The sequence below is a fragment of the Nyctibius grandis genome, chromosome 24 (genome assembly GCF_013368605.1).
Source record: "Nyctibius grandis isolate bNycGra1 chromosome 24, bNycGra1.pri, whole genome shotgun sequence".
In the NCBI taxonomy this organism is placed as follows: domain Eukaryota; kingdom Metazoa; phylum Chordata; class Aves; order Nyctibiiformes; family Nyctibiidae; genus Nyctibius; species Nyctibius grandis.
In genome coordinates this window covers 7560045-7580957 of record NC_090681.1, presented here as the reverse complement: position 1 = coordinate 7580957, position 20913 = coordinate 7560045, and the positions used below count along the sequence as shown (strand labels likewise).

At 49.5% G+C, this 20913-nt stretch overlaps 1 protein-coding gene across 1 annotated transcript in view; it reads right to left on the bottom strand.

Annotated features, from left to right (window-relative positions):
* Window positions 1-2077: 2077 nt before the first annotated feature.
* LUZP1 (leucine zipper protein 1) overlaps window positions 2078-20913 on the bottom strand; it is a 44371-nt gene continuing 25535 nt past the window's right edge. The window contains exons 2-4 of the mRNA XM_068417937.1: window positions 12464-15741; window positions 8620-8784; window positions 2078-7052 (exon numbers count right to left, since the gene is read on the bottom strand). Coding sequence (XP_068274038.1) covers window positions 7014-7052; window positions 8620-8784; window positions 12464-15622 — 3363 coding nt within the window. The 5' untranslated portion in view covers window positions 15623-15741 and the 3' untranslated portion in view covers window positions 2078-7013. The remainder of the gene's footprint in view (window positions 7053-8619; window positions 8785-12463; window positions 15742-20913) is intronic.

Sequence of the window (20913 nt, the reverse complement as noted above, 5' to 3'; positions counted from 1 at the left end):
ATAGCTGTGGCTGCTGTGCCGGACTTTATGCCATCTATGTGCTTGGATGGTGTGTAACAGAGATGTCGTCTTTGGGGACTGAAGGGTCTATGTATCCTTCAGCCTTGTTTCCATAACCTGATGACAGCTACACAGAATTCCACTTCCAAGCTGAATGCTGAGAACTTGAAAACAGTTGCATACGTCCATCGGTGCAGATGCCAGAAGCAAGGAAGTCAGTCGGGGTTTCAGATGCCTTGGATTAAAAAGCTGTTAATAAAGAAATTAACAAGGACAAGCACACTGGGAAGCTGATGGAAGGCAGGCTCTTGGTGGGAACATGAGTAGCTGGGTAACAGGCGGGCAGTGTGCCCTGTACCAGTGAGAAGTGATGCTGCACGCTAAAGGCATCCAGAGATCAGTGAGACTGGCTCTGGAGTCGGGCGGGCGTTCCCCACCTGGCTACCAGGGTAGGGAGCATTAGGACTGTTCTGCTGGGAGTGGTGGCGATGGTGGTGAGCAGGTCAGTGTGCAGGGTCAGGGAACAGTTCAGGGGAGCTGTCAGCTGCCTCTGCAGCTTGGGGACCTACTGCTTTGGATGGGATGCCAGAGCTAAAACATTAAGACACTACTTAGACCTCTGTGAGCGGCGCTGATCAGGAGCACACGGGAGGAGAAGCAGTGCTTGATCTCGGCAAGGGCAACACACACGATCTGACTCAAAATCTCACCAATAAAGCTGATTTACAGCAGCAACTTTCTCACAGGTACAATGAAAGCAGAAAAGTTCGCAGATGGAGTAGTAAGAGAGTACGCTTGTTCGTAGGCGACATGAGGACTCCTTAAACCCACCAAAGCAAGTAGATGTGACTGCTCAAAAAGAACAGAGTAAGAAAAGGCTTCAGAAAAAGAGTGAAGTTTGATGGCTAAGCAGCAATGCTATGGTGGGTGGGCCATTAGTCCAGTACATGAACTGTAATGTCCTCACTTCGGAGTGGTGAGCCTGGCCTTGAATCCAAAACAAGGAAAAGAACCACCCTGCGGTACGTGCTTCAGGTGTTGGCAGGGGAGAGACTTACGGCAGCTGTGGAAGCTGTGGACAGTAACTCTTCACTTATGTGCTTACAGATCTCTGCTGTCCTTAGCAAGCCAGACACAGGAGTGTTTGTGTTGTAGCTACTGTAATGGTTAACAGGTGAAGAACCACCTCTTTAATGATGTTTAATGGCTGCCTGTGTGAACTGGGATAGAAAGGGGTCTCAGCCAAGCCAAAAGTCAGTTTTCTTAGACAAATATTTAACAGAGGAAATGTTTGTAGGACTTCACCTCTAGCTAATGAGCTCTACCCAGGGAGTAGCAGCTGAAGTGACAGCTACGGCTGGCTCCTAAAATGTCCGTCAATACTATTAACCCATTTAATAGAGCTTCTGGAAATGCATCCGGTTTTGCAGTCAAATAGAATAAACCAGATATAAAGAAAATATAAAGTTTAATGTAAAGTGTGGTGCCGAGGGGCCCTTACAAATCAATGTACTTCTCTCCAAATGACGTGGTTGTAGTCACAGGGGCTCGTCCTGCTAACTGCACCTGCATATTGCAGTAAGTCAGGAACTGTGAAGGAGACTTTGCCACTTGTACTGACCTCTGTACCCTCCAGCTTCTTCCAGGAGATGGCCAACAGATCTTGGTTCTGTTACAATCTGTACGGGCTGAATGAAGGCAATCTACTGAAGTGGTGGCTCATTTTTCTCTGTAAGAACATCCTTCCTCCAACCTGCCCTCAGCAGAGCCAAGGCCAGGTCATCCAGACTAAGTGCAGAGTAGCTGTGTTCAATGTGATTTACCATGTGTGCATGCACTGTCCACACCTTAAATGCATCCTAGGAATGGATGGATGGGATCTGCCTGAATACAGGTAAAAAACCTAAGAACAATGTAGTCAGACTGAGCACTAACGCACAGTGCTGCAGACCAAAGCTGCCTCAGCACTTCAAGGGGCATCAGTACCTCTGAGTAATGGACACTGCGTTGGTACCTCTGAGTAATGGGCACTGCACAGGGATTCAGCCGGAGTTATAAATGCTACATCACAAACATGTAAAAAGAGAAGAGTTTTTATTGGTTATATACTGTAGAGCTGACAGTGTTCGAGTCAGGAGAGACATGCAGATAAAGTGTGTGTTTACATTTGGCATGCAGACTAAGAGCACTGTGTAACTGGGAGGAGGTGAGCACCATCTGTATCCACTGCATGGGCAGCCTGGGGAGGAAAGAGCTGGCTTCCCTCTACTGAGCACGCTGAGACAGGGAGAGTTCTGAGAGGGTGAAACCGTGCTGATAGCTCTATTGGACACAAAGTTTGCTTTAGGGAAATAGGCAATACTGTAACCCTGGAAAATCTGCTTAACTGGGATGAGTCTGTGATTATGAAAAGATTTCTTGTGTTATTTGTCTTCTAAGCTGCCCCAGCTCAAATATATGTCTGCAAATACAAAAAAATAGATTTATTCTCTTAAAAATACATTCCATGCAACCTGGAGTGCTGCTTCTCCAAGGCAGGAGCCTGCACTGCATGCTAGGCAGCCTATGGAAGATGATCCTTTGGGTCCGTAGGTTACTGACCATCAGGGGCATCTGCAAACAATGGCTTCATGTTTCATCACATACAGAGCAGTCCGCTGGAGGCCGGCCTTGGAGCAGCGCTTTGGCCACTCCAATGATGTGCAAAGGTGGCAAAGATGAGGTCTACTATATTAGAGATGACACCGATGTGACTATTGCTTCCAGCTGTAGCTAGGAAATTGCTCGTGCCAAGTGTCTCTTGAAGCACCAAGGTGCGCCACCCTGCCCTGTGCTTCCTGCCCTGTTCCTTTCCTGGAGGTACTGTCGGCAGGACTGTGCGTCTCCCCTTGTCTGTGTCCACTGCGCTGCAGTCTGATGACGCACGGCGCTGGTGGTTGCACTGCGGAGCTGTCACCCCTCCATGCTACCCCAGCAGCTGGAGAGGCGTTGCTCTGCATGCTGCAGTGGTGTTTCTGGACACGAAGGATGCTGCTCCGTGAAGCAGCAAGCTGCTGGCCTCTCAGGCCGGTGCCAGCCATTCCGGGGCAAGCCGCTGGCTCTCCAAAAGGCACCAGCGTCTCCATTTCCTCGGGAGAAGAGAGCACTGACACACTTCCTCTGTACAGCAAAGACATTTACAACTTTGGAATTACCCGAGTGCTTGATGCGCAGCCTCGCGGCACCATCAAGCCCACTGAAAAGCCTGTTATATTTATATGCTAAAATTACAAATACTTCTTCAGTGATGGCAATATTTACACATATACTCTATTTTACAGCTGTTCAAAAAAAGTGTGCAATTTGAGTAAAACACATTGTGTTTCCTGAAGTCATTGCTATAAGTTTAATAATACAATCAGCTCCTATTGCACTCATGATTAGAGGGCATGGCCCCTTTCAATTTTAAGGAGGGTTTTCTTTCTCAGGTTTAATCTCGGTTGTGGTAAAAACAACCCAGTGTACAGTTACTGAGTGACATCCGTGTTCATTATTTACAAGAAGTGACACCGAGTCTAGAGCAAGAGTTCAAGGTATGTGCTGTAAAATATTGAACAAACGACTGAGGCAGCTGGAGAAAGGAGAGAGATCACCTGGGAGAAGCACCTGAGGAGAGCAGACAGTGCTAGAAGAGCTGCATTGCTGTGTCAGGAGCTGGGGCTTGTGCTGTGAGCTGGCCGAGCAGCAGAGTGAAGCCCTCCAGATGCCTGTGGCTATGGAAAAGCCTGGTCCTGGCTGACAGAAGGGGAAAACCAACAGCTTCTGGTTTTTCCCTTGTACTTCACACATGGAGTTGCGTTATTGGGGTGCGCTGTGGGGTTGAAAAGCCGATGGGTAGGCCAGAGTTTTGTGGGTAGGTACAGGGAAGCCTGTGTTAACCCAGCACGTCGTGTCATAGGGATGCAGAGCTTTCCTGGCTGGGACTGAAACTGGTTCCCTTGGAAGGAGCTTTGGAAGCACCACGCTAAGCTGGATCCACGCCGAGAACATGAGGAGGAGGGGGCTGGTGGATGTGTATGGGCACCCAGGTGTCCTGTGGGATGTGGACCACTGTCCTGCAGCAGGATGGGGCTCATCACTGGGAGGAAAACCATACAGTCACTGCTCAAAGCGATCCTTGTCCTGGTCAATGCGTATGTGCTGGCTGTAAAACTAAGCCGCAAGTCCCAGGAGCAGTGACACGGGGCTGGGGATGGGGGAAGCCCTCGTACATAGGCTGCTTCTCTGTGAGACTGAACTGCAACGCCAAGCAGGTCGTCAGCAGCAGTTCTTCCATGCTGACTGTGACTGGGTGTATATCGTACAGCTGGAGAGCTGCTTAGCAGCAGGTTTGGAATGTAAAAGGAGGTAAATAATTACTGTGATGCCTGACGAGGCAGGTACGTGCCAAGACAGCTCCAAGATGCGAACTCCCAGGTTCAGCGAGCAGGTACTGCAGGAGGCATTTGGGGCGCTCCCTGCAGAGCAGCTGCACTGGCTTGGAGGGGTTTCTGCAGCAGCATCTCCCATGCAACGGGTGGAAGAGGACCTGAGGCAGCAGATTTAGTTTTGAAGGGAACTCTTTTCTTTAACATGCAGATAAGGGGCAAAGAGTCAGACCGTAGCATCCGGAGACTGTGAGAGTGCTGCTGAGATGGGGCACTTCTGGCCAGGCTGCAAATCCGCTATCAGCGTGGAAAGCCTGTCAGGCTGCACGGCGAGGCAGGGGAAGCTGATGTCGTTCGAGCAATTGATCTCAGTCATGTCTTTTTTTTGTGCGGTGGTGGTGATCCTGCCTCACAGTTAACCTCTGAGCAAAGCAGGGTGCTCAGGGTGGATATTGCAATTTCACAGGCTCATTAAAAAAAAACCACAAACACATTTTGGTTTCAGATTGCAAAATATCCACTAATTTTCAATACTTCCTGATAAACATGGGGCAGGGGGAGGCATTTCAGAAATCTGAATTTAACTTCAGAATTTCAGTTTCTTTCACTTTTCATTTGGATTTTGAGTTTAAAAATTTTCTCCCATTATACATAATGATATATTTATCCCATTCCCTACTAGCACTGCCATATCATGAAATGGTAGGAGATAGCAGTTGATATAATTTATTTTAATACAATTTAAGATTATTAGAGATGCCACTTAGTACTAATTTCGAAGTGTTATCTTTTTGTCTTGTTACGCAACTTGATGCTTATACGTGTCATGAAATATAAAAGAATAAAATCAAGGGTTAAAAATATAAATTTGGGAAACCATCTAAAAATTGCAAAAGGAAACACTTTTTTTTCAAAAATAATTTGTCCCTTCCTCTGAACAATCTTTATTTAAAAAAAAAAATTAATCATGTCATTGAAACACTTTCCTTTTCATATAAATGTTTTCATAGATATTTTCCAACCAGCTCTGTTTCTTTGATTCATTTGCCTCTCAGAACTGAGGCATATAATTCCAAGGGGCAGGGAGGAGACACGGCATACAGATGTGCAGGTACGGATATTCACGCGCGCGCTGCTGTAGTAGCTGCTTGTGGTGAGATGTGGGAAGGAGTACGGGGTACAACTCAGACGTGGGAGCTGCTGGGTCGCAGCTGTTCCCACAGCACCTCCAAAACAGATGAGGGACCTTTTCCCTTCTGCAGCATCATCCTTGTCCCTCCTCAGAGCGGGGTCCGTTTCCGACAGGCAGATGACAGCACTGGGGGAGGTCAGTGGTGGTTGTGTACAGGACTGTGGGCCAGCCCTGCAGCTGGGTGCTGGGATGGAAAGGAAGGACTGGTGGAGCTCCAACCTCTGTGAGCCAGATGCAATCACCATGCTCAGGGCAGGTGCTGCTCCAACACCTGAGCACCTCTTGGAGCTGCAGGAGTGGTGTCTCCCCCAACACTGAGGCCATCTGCACTAGGTGGCCAGTGGGCACTGACAGGGTAACGTACCTCTGTATTTGAAGCCATCTCTGACCATACCTGGGTTCCAGACACGGCAGATAGGGTGGTCCTGACGAGGGGCACAGACCGAGGCTGCCTAGGTAGCCATGCTGGAGCTCAGCTTAGGGTCCAATCCTGCTGTCTACACCCTGTTTTTGGAAGGAACAAGGACATTCTGCTTGTCTGCTAGGATAAGCACTTGTTTCTTTTTCCCTTAGAGCTCAGCTGCTGAGAACAAGCAGCAGAGTTGTCGCCTGCAGAGCGTGATGGACATAAAGCTTGAGGTAAAAAAGCACTTCAGTCCACGTCAGGAGGAAGTTTCACTGCTGCATGAACTGCTGTTGGTTTGGCTCAGAGAATGACTTCTTGGTGCGTGATCTCAGCTGGTGATAAGTAGGTCATGCAAAGCTTGTTGCAGAGACTGACAGCAATAGGGAAGAAACTGCTTCTGAACAACATTTTCTGCTCTACTTCCCTCTTAGTGTGTAAAGCAATCAGTGGGGAATAGTTTCCTCCTGCCTAGAGACAGAGGGTGCTGGGAACACAGGTTCTGAGGTGACCACAACTCAAGCCAACAAGGGTGTATATTAGGAGAATGCAAACTCTCACTAGGAACTGAAAGCTTTCAGTTGTGGAGCCATGTAGGACAGCTGTCATGGGCTGGTGAACCACAGTCACAGGGATACTTCTGGGGTCTTGTCTAAATGCAAGTGATGATTAACAAGAAGTCCTCTCTTGTCCAGGGAGTACCATCGTTCAGAGTAGCTATGCAGTCAAGGTTTCCATATGGAGACAGACCTATCATCCTATGGAGCTTGCAGGTACAGAGATGAGAAGAGGGAGTCCCCTGAGCAAAGTCTCTGCAGCTGCCTCTTCAGCAATGAAGAAAAAGAATTCACTGGTAAAGCTCCGGTACCTTGCAAATCGCATTAGAAAACTGGTTTCAGGCTAGCTGAAGCCTCTGCAGAGGTTACAAACAGGTGTGATGCCCGTGAGCTTGGTACTATCCTGCCTCTTGCTCCACTGTGCAGCATGTTCATTGAGTGGAAGGGAATATACCTCATCTCCGAGATGTTGTCCGGCAGGCACGGGAAGCACCCTGTAAGAGACAACCCCACAGCATCACAGACCGGCCAGGACCCACAGCTGCCTCTGGCAGCATTTTTGCTCTGGGGAAGCATAGCGTGATTGCCCTTAGGCAGCCATCCCAAAGTCCATCAGGATCCTAGCCCGATGGTGGGACAGGGGAGGGCAGTGGCAGGATCAGTTTGGAAGATACAGGCTCTGTCAGCGTTTACTGTGGAGCAAGCCTGAAGCAGAATGACCCGGCCCTGCCCACACAGGCAGGACGTATTATCTTTTTTTTTCAGCATACCTCACACCCACTTCCACACCCAGCATGTGGATCTGGCAAGTGAGAGCTGCACAACACCTGACAGGACAGAGGAGATGGAGCTGATCTAATATCAGAGCACATCTCCCTGTGCAAGGTGTTCAGGCTCCTGTTAGAGTTGGTGGAAGTCTGGGCAAGACAGAAGAGCCAAACGATGGTGTTTATGTTACAGGGACTTCACTTTATGCAAGTTTTATTCGCTGTTGACCCAGTCTATGCAAAGGAAGCCCAGCACAGCCTCAGGTACTGGAGTCTGCATCTGGCCAGATGAATATCACCGTGGGTAATGCCTCTCAGTGACCACACAGAGCATCACTGTGGTGTCCCTTTCCTCAGCTAGCAAGGACAGTGTCAGTTCACTACTCTCTACTGCAAACATCTCTCAATGCCAGTCTGCAAAGCTCAGCTGGGACCATGTCCCTCTGGGCTCTTAATTTTGTACAACTTCACCAAGAGGTATGACTATGTAGGGCTCTCAGCTGCCTCACTGCAGTCCTGCTGCTCTCACATCCAGTAAGACACACTGACAACAGGTTTGAGGTCTTAACATATTTCCTGCTGTGGGTGATCCATAAATGGAAAGATGCACTTTGCTCTGGGCAGCTGCACAGGCAAAGAGGGAAGAGAAAAAAGAAAGTCTTCTGTACAGATGTAAGCATGGCTGTGCACCTAGGAATTTAAGGCTGCCTGGACCCCTACCTCCTCTGAAGGAAGATCCCCTGTGAAGAGGTTGGAATATATGGGTTTTCATATTTCAGGCCATAAGTCATGGTCACTATAATGTGGACCATTTTCCACATCTTTGTGTGCCCAGAAAATGTGTTTTAGGAGGCAGAGCAGCAGGTATGGAGCAGCAGACAAGCACCCTAGTACTAGAGCAGCCAGCTGAAGCAGGAAAATCAAGGGCTCTGATTTTGTCTCTCCAATGTTTTCCCACCCCTGGTTGTCCAGTGTGTGCCAGGGGATGACTAGATGCAGTGCCTCTTATTCCCTGGAGAATGTTTTTAGCCATAAAGCTAGCTGAAACAAGTTTAGAACAGGAAAAATAAGGTAGTACTTTTTTTACTGGTACAGGTGATCAGCAGAACAATTTACCGAGGCAATACAGTAGACACTTCACCTCTGGGGAGTGCTGATTTACGACTGGATTTCTCCTAAAAAGTTTACATTCTTTTTGGACACCTCTTCTAAGTTATGTTAGTGGGAGATCAGTTCAGATATTGGCTTCTTGCCTTGTAACTCTCTTTTCTGGATGGTCCTTGCACTCACATACCTGCTCCTCCACTTGGAGACCCAGTGGCACGTGGGGGTTGGATTCGGGGTCCTGCAGCTCCATCTTTGTGGCTGGCCTTTTCCCTGGTGTGTCAAACTGTGAGAGGTACTCAGAAGAGCCGTATTGTTTTCTTCTGGAACTGGGCACAAAATCTTTGCTTTCATCCTGTGTGAAGGAAAATAAAGCGGGTCTGGAATAGTGCTGGGTTTTTTGGTCCTGGGTTTACACTGCGAAGTGCTGGTTTGAGTCCCTTTGGCAAGGAGGGTCTCAGGCCATCAGGCCAGCTCTAGCATGTCCTCACTTATGTGCTATTTCATAAAGATTTTTTTTTTTAAAACCACCCAGTAATTTTAACCCAAGTTATTGGTGCAGAGTCTTCTGGTCAGCTGAGCGACCCGTGCACAGATCTGTGCTCAGCCTGCGTGGCTCGCTGGGCCCAGAGTGCTTGTGTCCATGAGGGACTGTCCGCAGAAAATCCCACGGTTTAGTGTCTGAAGCAGTTTCTTAAAAGTATTAACTCTGAGTTTTAACTACTATGGGTCAGGGGTGGCAAGCAACCTGAATCTCCCATTTTCTTGGCAATGAGGAATTGCCTGTGAAGCTGCTCTGAACAGACTGCAACCCCCAGGATTTGCACAGAACAGAATGGAACCTTTGGACAAAGTTACTGAGGTCCAAGGAAAGATGAAAATGCAGTGATGTGGCATGGCTGGCTGCTTAAGCAGAAGCTTAGGTGGAGTCAGCAAGGGTGAAGTGGTGATGACTCACCACTATGAGTCCCTAAAGCAGAGGAGAGAAGGGTGAGAGGCAGCACATCCGTGGATGCTGTCAGGGAGACTTCTCCACTAGACCTGCCCACCATAAGAAGGTACACATAGCTTCACGTGAAGAAAAGCCTGCCTTTAGGGTTTTACCTAATTTGTGCGGCACACAGCTCAGCTCCAGTCATATTAACGTCACAGCCATGAGCAAAACGAATTAAGTGCGTTCATCTTGCATTGCTGCCTGCCTGTCTGCTCGCTGCCTGCCAGTGCCTTTGGACTAACTCAGGCATTGCAAATTTTCAGCAGTCAAACATCACACCAGAGAAATACCGACTGCATTAGCTGAAACACAAAGCCCAACAGACTGACTGCTTGAGGTCTTGCCATCTCCTCAGGTCTTTTATGGGAGCCTGAGAAAAGGTGGCTGCAGGCACTAGAGGGAGCTGGTCCTCAGGCTGCAGGACCCATCCACCAGCACCTCCTGCTCCCAAGAGCTGCTGGTATTGCTAAGAGCTGCCAATACCTCCCGTAGCTTCATTAGGGACATCTGCTTGCATCAGCGGTACAAAAACAGATGGCTGAAATTACACCTTGTGCCTTGGCATCTCCTCGCAAGAATTATTTCCAGGTGTTCAGTTTGGGTCTGTCCTGAGGGCCAGGCTAAAAGTCAGGGGCAGAGCCTCCCACTTGCTTTAGCCTCCCACTGTGCTGCAGCAAATGGTCAGATATAGTGAGTGTTTCATGGAGGAGAGGAAGATGTACTTTGGTAAAACCAGCACAGACCATGTGCTTCTCAAAAGGATTTTTAAGGCAATCTCGGAGTTTGGATAGTGGAGCTGAAGAGGTGACAGTGACGCCTTCACAGGAAAGCTGAATGTGCAAAGTTAGCACAGATCAGTCCCAAGCCTTCTGCCACAAAAATAGCTACATCTTTAACTGAAACACAAATCCCATCAGAAACTGACTGCTTCTGATATGACATTTATCATAAGCCTGACGATACACTTCAAAGGCAGATTCTTTGGGGTTTTTTTTCCAAAGGCATATGCGATAATTTGAGCTGCCCAAATACATGAAATTTGGTATATCTGTGTATCTGCCGTCTTTCAGAGTAACTTCAGGCTCCTCGTTTACAAGCTAAAAATATACTTAATTTATGAACCAGAATTCAGATTTGTGACTGTGTGGTGTCAGGGTGATTTTATTTCCAAGTATGATGCAGATACCTAACTCAACACTCAGCAGCCCCGGGTGAACTAACCATGCGGTCGCTCTCCTGACTGCTTGTCACTGCAGACAGGGGCAAGCCTGGAAGCCAGTTAATTCATCAGGGAGGCCCAGGATGACCACGCAGAAGTCAGGATGCTCTGTCAGGTACACCTCAGCTGCTGCTGTAGGCACACCACATCGCTAGCAAATTTGATCTGACAGTGACCTTGAGAACATCCGCAGAACGTACTGCAGAGCTACACTCAGCCCTGGGTGGGCTGCTGGGGGAAAGATGGGAAAGAAATATGTGAGTGCTCACTCTTTAGGGCTCCATGGCTGAGCATGCGTGAGCCCAGCTGCAAGTGGAGACCTCGTCAGCTGTGACACTCGAGGTTGTGGGTGCTGTGAATTCAAACTCCTGGGATGAAGGAAAGCCTAGGGATGGATCTCCCGTTTCCCAAGCACATAAGCTGCCACTATGTGAAAGGACAACCTCAGTCATGTCAGTTCTGCCTGGATTCATGACAGAGAAGTACAGACTGCCGCCTGTGACCCTGGCCAGGGAGCTGATCTTGGCTTGGAATCTCCCACCCTACAGGTGGGGCAGAAGTGGGGTTGCACACACCCTTGTCCCCATGATTTCCATCACCTGCTTCAAGCACAGGCTCTGGGTGATGCCATTCCTAGGCGTCCCCTTCAATACAAGCAAGTTAGGTTGCTCACTGGTGCTGATGAACGGCAGACATCATGCCTTAGGTCCCTGATGTATTCCTAGTGTCCAAATGTAGCTGGAAGGGCAACCTGCACTTCGTAACACCAGGCAACAGACTCTCTGCAAAGCAACACAAGGGTGCAAATTCTTCTGTGCTTCTCATCGCCAGAGAAGTGGAAGAGAAGTTTTGCAAATGTAAAACTCCTTTCACATCTTCATCACCTCATCATTGTCAATGCCAGAGTCATTTTGTTATGAATCTGTCCCCTCTGCCACTAGCCCTGTCAGATTACTCAGCTGGGCTCCTCCTGGAGACTGGTAATGGCAGCACCTGCTGAGAGCAGCTCTAAGTAAAGGGCAGAGGAGCAGGAACACGCATGTGGTTTAAGGGACTAGAGGGGCACAGTATCAGTGAGCTCATTTGAAACATGCTGGAGCCTGCAGCTCCGATGGCAAGTACAGCTCATCAGGCCAGCGATCTGCATGTGTCAGCCCTGCTTTGAGGGACTGTCCTCACCGGTACCAGTCAAAGGAACAGGAGAAGAGCACAGCCATCCCCATGGCTCTTGCTTCTTTTCAGGTGGCATATTGACACAGATCACGGAGGGAGCAGCGCTGGGTAACCAGCCACCACTCATCTGTTTAGGAGATGCCCGGGAAGCAATTCCAGACCACAGTCCACCTCTGGGCTCTGTTTCACATGGGGAAGCCATGCAGCTCTTACCAAAAGGAGCTATATCTCTACAGCTGCCCTTAGAGCTACCAGCTCTGCCTGAGGCACAACCCTACTAAAATCTGCTCATTTCCATAATTTTTTCATTCCTACTCCAAGTTGACAGTGCCATGCAAAGCCACTCTGAAAAGCATACCACGTCCTACATAAGCTGTGACTATGTCTTCTCTGATCGTGGCAAGACCAAATGCTAATATATAGTTATTCATACGGCATTACAAGACCCAAGCAGATGGATCTCATTTCAAGAAGTTTAAATTGGGTACTTCACATATGAGATGCTCCACTGAAGCCAGCAGGAGTGGAGAGAGGGCAGCACTTCAGGAACTAAGCTGTAAGAATTTCAAATCAGGCACCCTACAACTAACAGGCAACTTGGAAAACCTCATAACTGAAAACCAAGAGTGTTTAACATAGGATACTTACAGGTAGCGTGGTCCGGTGTGAAGCAGAAGCCGCTGTAGGATCACTTGCATAGCTCCTGCGTGTTAGCAGTTCAGATGCACTTAAGTTACTTTTGGTCCTTCGGGACCCCAGTTCAGGGGCACTCCAGGAATTAGCCGTGGCACTGGTCCTTGCTGAGGTCTGCTCCAAGGAGCTTGTTCTTGTGCTGTTCCCTTCCATTTCTGAGAGGTCCATTGAGGACCTACCCGTGTTTGCAGTACTGGAAGCTGCACTTTTCTCCACTTTGGTTTGAGAGTCATCCAGGGAATGTAAGCCTTGTCTTGTTCTCCAGGAACTTCTCACAGTGACATGTTTTGTTTCAGATGAAGTTGCATCTGAAGAGCCATGGCTCTTCCAGCTGATTGTCTCTGAAGGTGGCTCACTGTTCCTCTCCGTGAGTTCAGAAGTCTTTATCATAATGCTGCTTCTGGAGACCACTGTTTCTGCTTTACTTCTCGGCGCTGCCTCTCCAATTCTGTCTGTCTCAGATAACTTCAGAGCACTTTTATTGATAGATATCTCAAAGGGTGTGGAGAGATTGTTTGTTATTGGTGAAGGCTCATTTGGAGCAACTCTGATGTTGCTGGTGGTAACATGCCTTTCCTTTGCTGCTGTATCTGCACTGGTCCTTGGCACTGTTGGCTCAGAAGGGAAGATTGTGATGCTGCTTGTCATCTTATTTGTTACCATTTTAATAACAGACTTCTGTTTTTCTGACTCTGCCTCAGAAACAGTCCCTCCCATGACTGCCTTCATATCCTTTTCAACAATTGCAGGTTTAATGACAGCTTTCGATCTCAGAGCTTCTCTCGGGCTGAACGACCTTCTGGATTTAAACCCTCCAGTGCTGGCCTCTGATGGTTTTATACATTTGGTGGAGTCTTCATCATTTACAGTGTTTTTGTCATTTTCAAAAAGTGATGCTCTGAAAACTCCCCTGGAATTGGAGAACTGCTTGGAACTGACTTTCTTCCTTGTCTCAAAATCTGACTGAGTGGTTGGTTTTTTGCTTCTTCCCGATTCTTCATCTGAATTAAGTTTTTCCTGATTACTCTGGATGGTTTTGGAGTCTGTTTTTAAGCCAGCATTTACACGATCTGTTGCTGAAGTTGAAGACTGCTCTGTGTCTTCTTTATCAAGACCTGTGAGAATCTGCAGAATGTCTTCCTGACTCCTGGAGCGATGGGAACGCTTTGTTAGTGTTGAAGGCTTCGCACTTTCAAGTGATGTGTCTACCAGTTCTTTTTCCTGGGAGATTATTGCTCTTTTAGCCCTCCCCTCTGAGGGCTGTCGGTGTGATGCAGCAAAAGCGTTCACTGCTTCTGCTTTAGAGCCAGTGGAGTCCGACACCGACACGTGGGAGGAGAGGTGGTACCTGTACGCCGAAGCTGTGCCATTGGAAGAGGCGTGATTACCCCGGCCGAGCAGCGCGTCCCCTGAGCAGTCACTGGCTTCCGCCTGACTTGTTTTCAGCTTCTCGGCCAAAGAAGCCACTGATTCTCCTTTGCTTGACTTTTCATCCCGTGCATCAGCACCAGTTTGGCAGTTGCCACGGAGCACCTGAGATGGCTTTTCAGCCTTGGATCTCAGGCCTGTGTCACCAACAGGTTTGGAAGGTGCTTTCCAAGATTTCTGCTCCTGTGCAGCAGGAGGATATCGGCTGAGGACAGACGGCTGCTCTTTTGATCTCTTCCCCTCATTCTGCATGACGCAGCCTTCCTTCTGACCAGAAGATAAAGTGGAAACTAAAGATTTCTCTTCCAGTCTTTTGGTATCTGTCACAGCAGAGTCTGAAAGGGTAGATGCACCAGATGCTTTTCCTGCTTTTCTGTTCATTAAGCTCGGACTGGGCACCTGCTTACCACCGTGGCTGTAGCTGTCGTTACTGACAGAGAAATCTCTGTTCCTTGCTCTTTCCCGGCGCTGCTGTGGTGAGAGCTCCCTTGGCTTGTGCTTGGCAGCTGTCAAATCAGCTGTGACACCTCTGTATTTAGGTCTGTCATGTTTTCCCCTGCTAGAAAAGCCTGTATCTTCATTTTCAACCTCTCCATTCTCCAGATCTTTCTGTTTCTTTATTTGCATTTTTATTTCTTCTAGCTGACCCGTTAAGAGTTTGTTTTTATTCTGCTCACTCAAGTAACTGTCTTGCAGGTCATTGTTTTTGGCTCTGATTTTTTTAAGTTCTTCTTCTAAAGATTCAAAACGTTTCATCTGAGTTTTAAGTTTCTCAATTTCTTGGGTGAGATCTTTCACTTTGTTGTCTTCCTGATTTTTATTCTTTTGGTTTTCTGATTTATTCCTGGTTTCATTTTCTACATGTTTTAAGTAATCCACACTTCCCTTCCTCCTGGTCTCCTTAGAGGGCAACGCAGAAGTCAAGTCATCTTCAATTCTCAAATCATTTCTGTCCAGGAGATTATTTGATGACCTTTCTAGCAAGTTGGATGCATTTCTAGTTTGATCTGCCCTATTTAGTTTATTGTTTTGTTCTAGTTTCTGTGTTAGCTCCTGGATTATTTTTTCATTCTGCTTTTCTCTTTCATTAAAATGTTTCCTTTCAGTGATAAAGCTCAGCGCTAAGGATTTCAGTTTTTCTAACTCGCCCGTTAAGCTCTGCTCAGTTTTATCCAGCCTGTCCTCAGATGCTTCCAGTTCTTTCACTTTCACTCTAAGTATTTCTAATTCTGTAGATATCTTTTTGGTCAAGTTCTTTTCTTCATTGAGGCTAAGACACAGCTGTGTACAGTCATTCTTGCTCCTGCTGAAGGCCTCCTCCAGCTTCTCCAGCTCTGCCATTCTTCTCTGAAGGTGTTCGATTTCTGACTTTAGCTCTCGGGTGAGGCTCTCTTCCTCTTCAAGTTTTTCTTTCATTAACCGGCAAAGCTCTTCAGCCTTCCTAATTTCTTCATCCTTGCCTTCGATCTTCAGCACTCTTTTCCGCAGGGCTTCAACATCAGCCAGCATGCTGGAATTGCTGCCTTCTGCCTGGATAACTTTGTCCTGGAGGTCAAGCAGCTCATCCTCTGCTTTCTGCAGATTTTTAGTTGCTTCCTCTAGTTCATCAAGGCGGCGACTAAGACTCTGCAATTTGAATCGTAGGTGCCTATTTGAGGTTTCCTTGTAACCTGTAAATTCTGCCATGTTTATTTTTTAATTCCTTTTAGGTGAAAGCTTTGCTTAGTCTGGGTGAGTGGTGAGGTCTTTAACACCTTGGGTATTCCTGGTACGTTACTGTTTCTTTGAACAGAGGCAAGCTCACCCTGAAAGAAAAAACACTTAAAATCAATATAAGACCTCAGAAAATAAATATTCTCACTGTATAAGTTAGACTATATATGTTTATCTAAACAACTTTTTAATTAAACACATTTCTAAGTGCTAAATTAGGAGAAATGAAACTGCGAAGAAAAGCCACAGTCCATTTACTTTGGTTATACGGGGTTTCCAAAAACAGTCTGTTCCCAATAGCTGAGGGCAGGTAGTGCCCTCCTCTGCAGGCCTGCACAGGAGGGGTGTGCACAGCTGGCAGACCCTCGCCCCAGGGCTCAACAGCCAGTACAAGCTGCCCACGTGTGAGCTCTTGGGCTGCAGAGGTTCATGCACGTGCAGGACTCGGGTCCCTGTACACAGACAGCCCAACGCAGCAAACACCTCTCTTTTCAGCACTGTACCAGTCTCCTGAAGATGCCTTAGAGATTCAGGAACCATAAACAAGATGTGGAAACTAGAAAATGCAACCCCCAGCTGTTTGGTGGCCCCTGAGGAGGAGGCGAGCCCCCCTCAACCTGGCTCGTGGCCGGAAGGGGTGGGAGCTGCTGCCAGTCGGCACTGCGCATTGCTGCCAGTATTTCTCCTGCAGCCCAGGCTGCTTGGCAGAGATCTTCACCTGGGTTGTAGTCACATCCCGAGGACACCATGCCAGTGGAGTTTCAAGTTTCTCCCTCCTGTTTCAAAAGCTGTCGTTGCCCTCGGCAGCCACCCACTCGCCCACCCAGGAGATGAGCAGTTGTGAATGCTCACACCTCTCCTCCTTGCTGCTGCTGACAATGAGCAGTGATTATAACACATGGGCACGCTCTGACACACTAAATGTACAGCTCTTCCCAGCTCAGCTCAGAGGAGTCAGGGCTTTTTTTAAACAGTCCCTCTGTGCTTGTCAGGGACTAGCAGGGAAGGGGACCTGAGCAGGCCAGAATGGCTGCTGGGATGATCTGAATCATATAATCAGAATCACCGAATGGTTTGGGTTGGAAGGGACCTTAAAGATCATCTAGTTCCAACCCCCCTGCCATGGGCAGGGACACCTTCCACTAGACCAGGTTGCTCCAAGCCCCATCCAAGCTGGCCTTGAACACTGCCAGGGAGGGGGCAGCCACAGCTGCTCTGGGCAACCTGGGCCAGGGTCTCACCACCCTCACAGCAAAGAATTTCTTCCTCATATCTCATCTCAATCTCCCCTCTTTCAGTTTAAAACCATTCCCCCTCGTCCTGTCACTCCATGCCCTTGTAAAAGGTCCCTCTCCAGCTTTCCTGTAGTCCCTTCAGGTACTGGAAAGCTGCTAGAAGGTCTCCCTGGAGCCTTCTCTTCTCCAGGCTGAACAGCCCCAGCTCTCTCAGCCTGTCTCCATAGCAGGGGTGCTCCAGCCCTCTGAGCATCTTTGTGGCCTCCTCTAGACTCACTCCAACAGCTCCATGTCCTTCTTATGTTGGGGCCCCAGAGCTGGACGCAGCAGTAAAGGGGCAGAATCCCCTCCCTCGACCTGCTGGCCACGCTTCTTTTGATGAAGTCCCTCTTTGGCACTCAACATTGGCATCGTCCTCTCCTGGGCCTGAAGTGCATCCCCAACATGTGCAAGGACTACTGCAAATGTGAGCAGAGGTGGGTGAGTGCAGCTCTTCGACCTAAGGCTATCTGCCTTGAAGCAGGACTTGGCCTCCAGCATTTTTGTGGAGCTCCCTGCAGAGGAAACACTCAGGAGTTTCCTATTTCACAGCGCCAAGCAGCAAAGAGCAGGATGTGGGGAGGGTAAGGGAGACTGCAGCGCCCCAACACAAAGGCTTTGACCGAAGGTGATTCACTTCCCCCCGGGCAGGGGGGCCCGGGCTGCCCGCAGGCACCCGCCACCCACACCGGGCACTCGTGGTGCGCACCAGGCACGCTGGGACCCCTCTCCTGAGGGACCCCTCGCACTCGGGGAGGGGGGTCACCAACCTGTTGGCTTGGTCTCATGCACCTCAGGCAGCTGAAAGGAGCACCGCAAAGAGCACCCTGAGAGGAACCTCAGCGCCCCGGGCCTTGGCCATGGGCCTGTGCCCTCCGTCCGCACCATGACCACATCCCGCTCCGGGGCCGCTCTCCCGCACGCTGCCCACAGACCGTAAAGGCCACGCAGGCCACGGCCCTGCTGCGCGGCTCTCTGCGGAGAGGAGAGGCTGCGCAGACCCTGGCAGGGTCCCGTCGAGAAACGTCACCGGAGTGTCGCAGGAAAGACCAAAGCAGCTTCGCGGTGCCCTGAAAACAGAGCCCTGTCCCCAGCAGGCCTCAGAGCATGAGTTAATGGTTAACCAGGCGTCGGCCGCCGGGTGGGAAGCGAGAGCGGCCTTGTCCCCAGGACGCAGCCAGCAGAGCGTGAGGCGGGCAGAGGCGCAGCAGGGTTGGGGTGCAGTGCTGGGGTGCGGGGCTGGGGTGCAGTGCTGGCCTTCAGGCCACTGCTGCTGCAGGTTGTTTCTGCAAAGCCCAGGGGAGAGGACTGTGTGTGGCCTGTGAGCATCCGCCAGCCAGGAGTGGGGCAGCTCTGGCTCCCAAGCGACAGGCTCCTCACCACAGAGAGACTGGAGGCTCAGCAAGCTCTGCCAGTGGGACCAGTCCCACAACCCCCTCCATGGGAAGAGGTGGGAAATGGAGAGTTACCTCCACCGGCAGGTGGGCAGAGGGGCCACTCTTCCCTTTCCTCCTCTTCTTCTATATCCCAAATATTCCTGCAGCATCAGCTGCCATCTGGATGGAGTAGGACCACCCCCACCTCACACAGTGCCCTGGGGAAGCCCCACCATGGAGGCCAGTAGATGCTCAAGCTCAGATGCACCTCACTGCAGAGAGGTGACCTTGCCCTGAAGACAACAGGCTTCTGCAGACACAAGAAACAATCACCCCAGGACTTGACCTGGGGTAGTCCAATGCAGTCTCCACCAGGAAGGAAGGCGGTTATGGGCACAGATCCCTGGGAAGGGACCCAGTGTTGCTGGTGAATCACCCATCTTGTTACTCCACCAAACCACGCTCCTAAAGTTGGTTCCTACACAGTCTGGACCATGGCTAATAACATGCCTTTGTGTCTGCACAGGATAATGCTGGGTGAAGAGATTGGTGTGGGCCATGAGTCAGGATTTAGACCCTCTGCCTACATTGTCACAGCACATGGGTCATAAAGAGCAGGAGAGGGATGTTGGGACTGAGTCACTGATCTCCTCTGTGGATGTCAGAGGCTACTCAGAGGAGAACCTGATTTAGGAGGAGACATGCAAATCTTCAAAAGAAGCAGAAAATTGAACTCAGCAATTAATTGCATGAGTGAATTACTAGTGGTGTCTCTCAGGGGCTGATGATGTTTAATGTCTTTATTAATGACAGAGATGATGGGATGCAGCACACTCTCAGCAACTTCATGGATGATACCAGACTGGGAGGTGGGGGGAAGCATGGCTGATATGCTGGAGGGCAGGGCTGCTATTCAGAGGAACCTTGACAGGCTGGAGAAAGGGGTGGACGGCAGCCTCAGCAAGAAGAAGTCTGAGTCCTGCTCCTGTGGCACCAGGCCAGGCTAGGGATGATGGCCAGAAAGCAGCTTCACAGAAAAGGATCTGGGGAGTCCTGGCAGATGAAAAGTTGTGTCCTTCTGGCTAAGACGACCAACCACAGACTGGGCTGTGTCAGCAAGTGTGCAGCCAGCAGGTCGAGGGAGGTGATCACAGAATTGCAGAATCAATCAGGTTGGAAGAGCCCTCTGGGATCATCGAGTCCAACCATTGCCCTGACACCACCATGTCAACTAGACCATGGCACTAAGTGCCATGTCCAGTCTTTTCTTAAACACCTCCAGAGATGGTGACTCTACCACCGCCCTGGGCAGACCCTTCCAATGCCTAATGACCCTTTCTGAGAAGAAATGCTTCCTAATGGCCAACCTGAACCTCCCCTGGCAAAGCTTGAGGCTGTGTCCTCTTGTCCTGTCGCTAGTTCCCGGGAGAAGAGGCCAACTCCCACTTCACTACAACCTCCCTTCAGGTAGTTGTACACTGCAATAAGGTCTCCCCTCTTCTCCAGGCTAAACAACTCCAGCTCCCTCAGCCATTCCTCGTAGGTCAGACCCTCCAGACCCTTCACCAGCTTGGTCGCCCTCCTCTGGACTCGCTCCAACACCTCAACATCTTTCTTGAAGTGCGGGGCCCAGAACTGGACACAGGATTCAAGGTGCGGCCTCACCAGTGCCGAGTACAGAGGGACGATCACTTCCCTAGACCGGCTGGCTACACTATTCCTAATAGAGGCCAGGATGCCATTGGCCTTCTTGGCCACCTGGGCACACTGCTGGCTCGTGTTTAGCTGGCTGTCGATCAGCATCCTCAGGTCTCTTTCTGCTGGGCCGCTTTCTAACCACTCTTCCCACAGCCTGTAGCGCTGCACGGGGTCGTTGTGGCCGAAGTGTAAGACCCGGCACTTGTTCTTGTTGAACCTCATGCCGTTGGTCTCGGCCCATCTATCTAACCTGTCCAGATCCCTCTGTAGGGCCTTCCTACCCTCCAGCAGATCGACACTCCCACCCAGCTTGGTGTCATCTGCAAATTTGCTGAGGGTGCACTCAATCCCTACGTCTAGATCATCTCTAAAGATATTGAACAGCACCGGCCCCAGAACTGATCCTTCCTCTCTGTCTCTTGTGAGGCCACATTTAGAGCGCAGTGTCTAGTCTGGGACTGCCCAGTACAAGAAAGACACAGATGTACTGGGCTGAGTCCATCAGAGGCCACCAAGATGGCCATGGGCTGGAACACTGGACACACAAGGAGACACTGAAGGAACTGGGTTTACACAGCCTGAAGAAGAGAAGGCAAAGACCTTTTGCAACCTGCAGCTACCGACCTGGAGGGTGTAGAGAAGACAGAATCAGGCTCTCCTCTGAGTCACACAGTGAAAAAAACAGAAGATATAAGCTGGAAGAAGAAAAATTCCAAGTAGATATTGGGACTTTTTTTCCCCCCTCACTGTGAGATTGGTCAAACACTTGCACGGGGTCCCAGAGAGGCGGCCCTGGAACTCCCCAATACTTCCCCAGCTGACATGATTTACTGCAAGAGATGAAAGAGGCTCGATCTAATTAGCTTAATAAGGAGAAGAAGGAGATGTAAAGCAACATCTTCTACAAATAAATATG